Source organism: Bufo gargarizans, unplaced genomic scaffold (genome assembly GCF_014858855.1).
Source record: "Bufo gargarizans isolate SCDJY-AF-19 unplaced genomic scaffold, ASM1485885v1 original_scaffold_1028_pilon, whole genome shotgun sequence".
Lineage (NCBI taxonomy): Eukaryota > Metazoa > Chordata > Amphibia > Anura > Bufonidae > Bufo > Bufo gargarizans.
The window spans coordinates 210,165-216,164 of record NW_025334206.1 but is presented as its reverse complement, the minus strand read 5'-3'; the positions used below and the strand labels follow the sequence as shown (position 1 = coordinate 216,164).

The window sequence follows — 6,000 nt, the reverse complement described above, 5'->3', positions numbered from 1 at the left end:
CACCAGCAGAGGCTGTTTCCAGTACAGAGGGTGCACCAGCATTGGCTGCTTCCTATACAGAGTGTGCACTAGCACAGAGGCTACTTCCTATGCAGAGGGTGCACCAGCAGAGGCTGCTCTCTATACAGAGGGTGCACCAGCAGAGGCTGTTTCCAGTACAGAGGGTGCACCAGCAGAGGCTGCTTCCTATACAGAGGGTGCACCAGCAGAGGCTGCTTCTTATACAGAGTGTGCACGAGCAGAGGATATTTCCAGTACAGAGGGTGCACCAGCAGAGGCTGCTTCCTATATAGAGGGTGCACCAGCAGAGGCTGCTTCTTATACAGAGGATGCACCAGCAGAGGCTGCTTCTTATACAGAGGGTGCACCAGCAGAGGCTGCTTCCTATACAGAGGGTGCACCAGCAGAGGCTGTTTCCAGTACAGAGGGTGCACCAGCAGACTCTGCTTCTTATACAGAGTGTGCAGCAGCAGAAGCTGCTTCCTATACAGAGGGTGCACCAGCAGAGGCTGCTTCCTATACAGAAGGTGCACCAGCAGAGGCTGCTTCCTATACAGAGGGTGCACCAGCAGAGGCTGCTTCCTATACAGAAGGTGCACCAGCAGAGGCTGCTTCCTATACAGAGGGTGCACCAGCAGAGGCTGCTTCCTATACAGAGGGTGCACCAGCAGAGGCTGCTTCCTATACAGAGGCTGCACCAGCAGAGGCTGCTCTCTTTACAGTGGATGCACCAGTAGAGGCTGCTTCTTATACAGAGGGTGCACCAGCAGAGGCTGTTTCCAGTACAGAGGGTGCACCAGCAGACTCTGCTTCTTATACAGAGTGTGCAGCAGCAGAAGCTGCTTGCTATACAGAGGGTGCACCAGCAGAGGCTGCTTCCTATATAGAGTGTGCACCAGCAGAGGCTGCTTCTTATACAGAGGATGCACCAGCAGAGGCTGCTTCTTATACAGAGGGTGCACCAGCAGAGGCTGTTTCCAGTACAGAGGGTGCACCAGCAGAAGCTGCTTCCTATACAGAGGGTGCACCAGCAGAGGCTGCTTCCTATAGAGGGTGCACCAGCAGAGGCTGCTTCATATACAGAAGGTGCACCAGCAGAGGCTGCTTCCTATACAGAGGGTGCACCAGCAGAGGCTGTTTCCAGTACAGAGGGTGCACCGGCAGAGGTTGCTTCCTATACAGAGGGTGCACCAGCAGAGGCTGTTTCCAGTACAGAGGGTGCACCAGCAGAGACTGCTTCCTATACAGAGGGTGCACCAGCAGAGGCTGCTTCTTATACAGAGTGTGCAGCAGCAGAAGCTGCTTCCTATACAGAGGGTGCACCAACAGAGGCTGCTTACTATACAGAGGGTGCACCAACAGAGGCTGCTTCCTATACAGAGGGTGCACCAGCATAGGGTGCTTCCTATAGAGGGTGCACCAGCAGAGGCTGCTTCCTATACAGAGGGTGCTCCAGCAGAGGCTGCTTCTTATACAGAGTGTGCACGAGCAGAGGCTGTTTCCAATACAGAGGGTGCACCAGCAGAGGCTGTTTCCTATACAGAGGGTGCACCAGCAGAGGCTGCTTCTTATACAGAGTGTGCACCAGCAGAGGCTGCTTCCTATAGAGGGTGCACCAGCAGAGGCTGCTTCTTATACAGAGTGTGCACCAGCAGAGGCTGTTTCCAGTACAGAGGGTGCACCAGCAGAGGCTGCTTCCTATACAGAGGGTGCACCAGCAGAGGCTGCTTACCATACAGAGGGTGCACCAGCAGAGGCTGTTTCCAGTACAGAGGGTGCTCCAGCAGAGGCTGCTTCCTATACAGAGGGTGCACCAGCAGAGGCTGCTTCTTATACAGAGTGTGCACGAGCAGAGGATATTTCCAGTACAGAGAATGCACCAGCAGAGGCTGCTTCCTATACAGAGGCTGCACCAGCAGAGACTGCTTTTTATACAGAGTGTGCACGAGCAGAGGCTGTTTCCAGTACAGAGGGTGCACCAGCAGAGTCTGCTTCCTATATGGAGGGTGCACCAGCAGATGCTGCTTCCTATACAGAGGGTGCACCAGCAGAGGCTGTTTTCAGTACAGAGGGTGCACCAGCAGAAGCTGCTTCCTATACAGAGGGTGCACCAGCAGAGGCTGCTTCCTATTCAGAGGGTGCACCAGCAGAGGCTGTTTCCAGTACAGAGGGTGCACCAGCAGAGGCTGCTTCCAGTACAGAGGGTGCACCAGCTTAGGCTGCTTCCTATACAGAGGGTGCACCAGCAGAGGCTGCTTCCTATACAGAGGGTGCACCAGCAGAGGCTGCTTCCTATACAGAGGGTGCACCAGCAGAGGCTGCTTCCTATACGGAGGGTGCACCAGCTTAGGCTGCTTCCTATAGAGGGTGCACCAGCAGAGGCTGCTTCCTATACAGAGGGTGCACCAGCAGAGGCTGTTTCCAGTACAGAGGGTGCACCAGCAGAGACTGCTTCCTATACGGAGGGTGCACCAGCTTAGGCTGCTTCCTATAGAGGGTGCACCAGCAGAGGCTGCTTCCTATACAGAGGGTGCACCAGCAGAGGCTGTTTCCAGTACAGAGGGTGCACCAGCATTGGCTGCTTCCTATACAGAGTGTGCACTAGCACAGAGGCTACTTCCTATAGAGCGTGCACCAGCAGAGGCTGCTTCCTATACAGAGGGTGCACCAGCAGAGGCTGCTTCCTATACAGAGGGTGCACCAGCATTGGCTGCTTCCTATACAGAGTGTGCACTAGCACAGAGGCTACTTCCTATAGAGCGTGCACCAGCAGAGGCTGCTTCCTATACAGAGGGTGCACCAGCAGAGCCTGCTTCTTATACAGAGGGTGCACCAGCAGAGGCTGCTTCCAGTACAGAGGGTGCACCAGCAGAGGCTGCTTCCTATACAGAGGGTGCATGTTTAGAAGCTGCTTCCAGTTCAGAGGCTGCACCAGCAGAGGCTCAGCGCACAGCCATGGCACACAAGCTGGTGCTTATCCTGGGAGCTCTGAAGGGTGAGCATGTCTGTAGATGCGGTCAGAGGCCATTACTTCTAGGACCCAGAGGGATTTTCTTCTGCACTCAGCAGATTCAGAGGATTCTTTCCTTCCTTTTCTCTCTGCTAATGATCTGAATTCAGAATCTAACGTGTGATGTCTCCGTATCTCAGGAGTCCTCTCCCAGGAGACCCAGAAGCGGGAGCTACATACCAACCCGGGCAGCCATGTCAACTTACCGTATGCCAGGACCCTGCTCAATGGGACAAGTGAGAGATTATATCTATCTATCTCCTATCTATTCATCTATCTATCTCCTATCTGTCTGTCTGTCTCATGTCTGTCTGTCTGTCTCATGTCTGTCTGTCTGTCTCATGTCTCCCAGTTTGCACACTCTTTATATCAGAGTTTCCCTCCGCAGAGATCCAGGTGTACCAGACCCCTGAGGTCCATGCCACCCCGGGGAGCGATGTCACCTTGCCGTGTACCTACAATGTCTCTGGAGTAGAGGAGGCAACTATTGGGTCCTTCACGTGGTACAGACACCTGGTGAAGACTGGGCCGGAGGTGTCTGACAGCAGTAAGGACTTCACCGGTCGGATCTCCAGAGCAGATACAGAACAATTCATCAGTAACAGAGATGCCCATATCACCATACACAACGTGCTTGATTCAGACGCTGGCAGTTATTTCTGTGCAGTCAGTTTTCTAGAAGGTGAAACAATATCTGGATCTGGAGCCGGGACCCTGCTCAATGTGACAGGTGAGCAACAACCATCATCCATCTCGATAGAAAGTATATTGTGATATCATAGGGGATACGCTCAATAGATGATAATTGATGATGTCATGATGTAATAGTGGATACGCTGTATGGACAATCTTTTATGATGTCATAGTGGATACACTGTATAGACGATGTCTCATAATGTCATAGTGGACATGCTCCATAGACGATGTTTGATGATGCCATAGTGTATGCCCTGTATAGGCGATGTTTGATGATGTCATAGTGGACATGCTCCATAGACAATGTTTGATGATGTCATAGTGGATACACTGTATAGACGATGTCTCATAATGTCATAGTGGACATGCTCCATAGACGATGTTTGATGATGCCATAGTGGACATGCTCCATAGACGATTTTTGATGATGCCATAGTGTATGCCCTGTATAGGCGATGTTTGATGATGTCATAGTGGACATGCTCCATAGACAATGTTTGATGATGTCATAGTGTATGCCCTGTATAGGCGATGTTTGATGATGTCATAGTGGACATGCTCCATAGACGATGTTTGATGATGCCATAGTGTATGCCCTTTATAGGCGATGTTTGATGATGTCATAGTGGATACATTGTATAGATCATTAGAGATGTCCCGAACTATTCGCCGGGTACCCGGCGAACATGGTGTCACCACCAGACATCTGAGAAGCTCTGACAGACGTTCTTTAGATCCTCCTGCTTGAGGTTCCTTTTGTTTTGCTTTCGTTTTCTCATCTCGTTATCCTCTCTCAGCTGTCATGTAGTTGCACTGATTGCATCCCTTTAAATCCCTTCCCATACTGCATCACTTTACGGTTTATACTACTTCCTGGAGTGTGTGCATGCTGGATGCTACTACTGAGTCTTCTACAGATAAGTTTGTTCATTCATTTGGGTTTTCCTGTTTGCTGGATCCTAGGTGACCCTGACTCCCTCCGTATTAAGTGTAGGGAGCCGGTGGTCGTGTCCCCTCACTATTATAGGGTGTTCAGGTTTCATACAGTCGAGGAACGAGGATATGCAATTATCTACCATAGAGATTTTTGCATAGGCTGAGCAGTAAGGGAGAGAGTCAGGTCTTGCTCATCCTGCGGGAGAATAAATTGTACGCTAAACTGGAAAAATGTGTGTTTGCGGTTCCAGAAATTCAATTTCTGTGGTTTCTTCTCTCCGCTTCTGGTTTTCGCATGGACCCCGAGAAGATCCGCGCTGTGCTTGAGTGGGAGCTTCCTGAGAATCAGAAGGCGCTGATGCGTTTTTTGGGTTTTGCCAATTATTACAGGAAGTTTATTTTGAATTATTCCTCTGTTGTTAAACCACTCACTGATATGACCAGAAAGGGGGTAGATTTTTCTTCTTGGTCGGTAGAGGCGCGTAAGGCCTTTTCTAGTATCAAGGAGAGTTTTGCTTCCGCTCCCATCTTGGTACAACCTAATATCTCTCTGCCCTTCATAGTTGAGGTGGACGCTTCTGAGGTGGGTGTGGGTGCGGTCTTGTCTCAGGGTCCCTCTCCTGCCAAATGGCGACCGTGTGCCTTTTTCTCGAAGAAACTCTCATCCGCAGAGAGAAATTACGATGTGGGAGATAGGGAGTTGTTGGCCATCAAGTTAGCTTTTGAAGAATGGCGCCATTGGCTAGAGGGAGCCAGACACCCTATTACCGTGTTTACCGACCATAAAAATCTGGCCTACTTGGAGTCAGCCAAGCGTCTGAACCCGAGACAGGCCAGATGGTCGTTGTTCTTTTCTAGGTTTAATTTTGTTGTCACGTTCCGCCCTGGAGTTAAGAATGTGAAGGCAGATGCCCTGTCACGTTGTTTTCCGGGAGGCGGGAATTTTGAAGACCCGGGTCCCATTTTGGCTGAAGGTGTGGTGGTCTCTGCTCTTTTTCCTGAATTGGAGGCAGAGGTGCAGGCAGCCCAGTCAGAGGCTCCTGATCTTTGTCCTCCTGGGAGGTTGTTTGTGCCTCTCGCTTTAAGACACAAGATTTTTAAGGAACACCACGATACGGTCCTTGCTGGGCACCCGGGGGTAAGAGCCACACTGGATCTCATCGCTCAGAGATTCTGGTGGCCTGCGCTTCGTAAGTCGGTTGAGGGTTTTGTGGCAGCCTGCGAGACCTGCGCTCGTGCCAAAGTCCCTCATTCACGGCCATCAGGTCCTCTCCTTCCCTTACCCATTCCTTCCCGTCCTTGGACACATCTGTCCATGGACTTCATAACGGACCTGCCTCGTTCCTCGGGGAAGACTG

At 51.3% G+C, this 6,000-nt stretch overlaps 1 protein-coding gene across 9 annotated transcripts in view; it reads left to right on the top strand.

Moving 5' to 3' along the window:
- The first annotated feature begins 2,488 nt into the window (after positions 1 to 2,488).
- The window catches only part of LOC122922900 (natural cytotoxicity triggering receptor 3-like), a 136,906-nt gene continuing 133,394 nt past the window's right edge, over positions 2,489 to 6,000 (top strand). For 4 of the 9 annotated variants that reach the window (XM_044273670.1, XM_044273668.1, XM_044273669.1 and 1 more), the window contains exons 1-3: positions 2,490 to 2,995; positions 3,151 to 3,246; positions 3,399 to 3,740. In XM_044273670.1, the coding sequence (XP_044129605.1) occupies positions 2,956 to 2,995; positions 3,151 to 3,246; positions 3,399 to 3,740 (478 nt within the window). In that variant the 5' untranslated portion in view covers positions 2,490 to 2,955. Of the gene's footprint in view, positions 2,996 to 3,150; positions 3,247 to 3,398; positions 3,741 to 6,000 lie in introns of all 9 variants that reach the window. The other 5 variants (XM_044273666.1, XM_044273665.1, XM_044273671.1 and 2 more) reach the window with 3 other exon arrangements.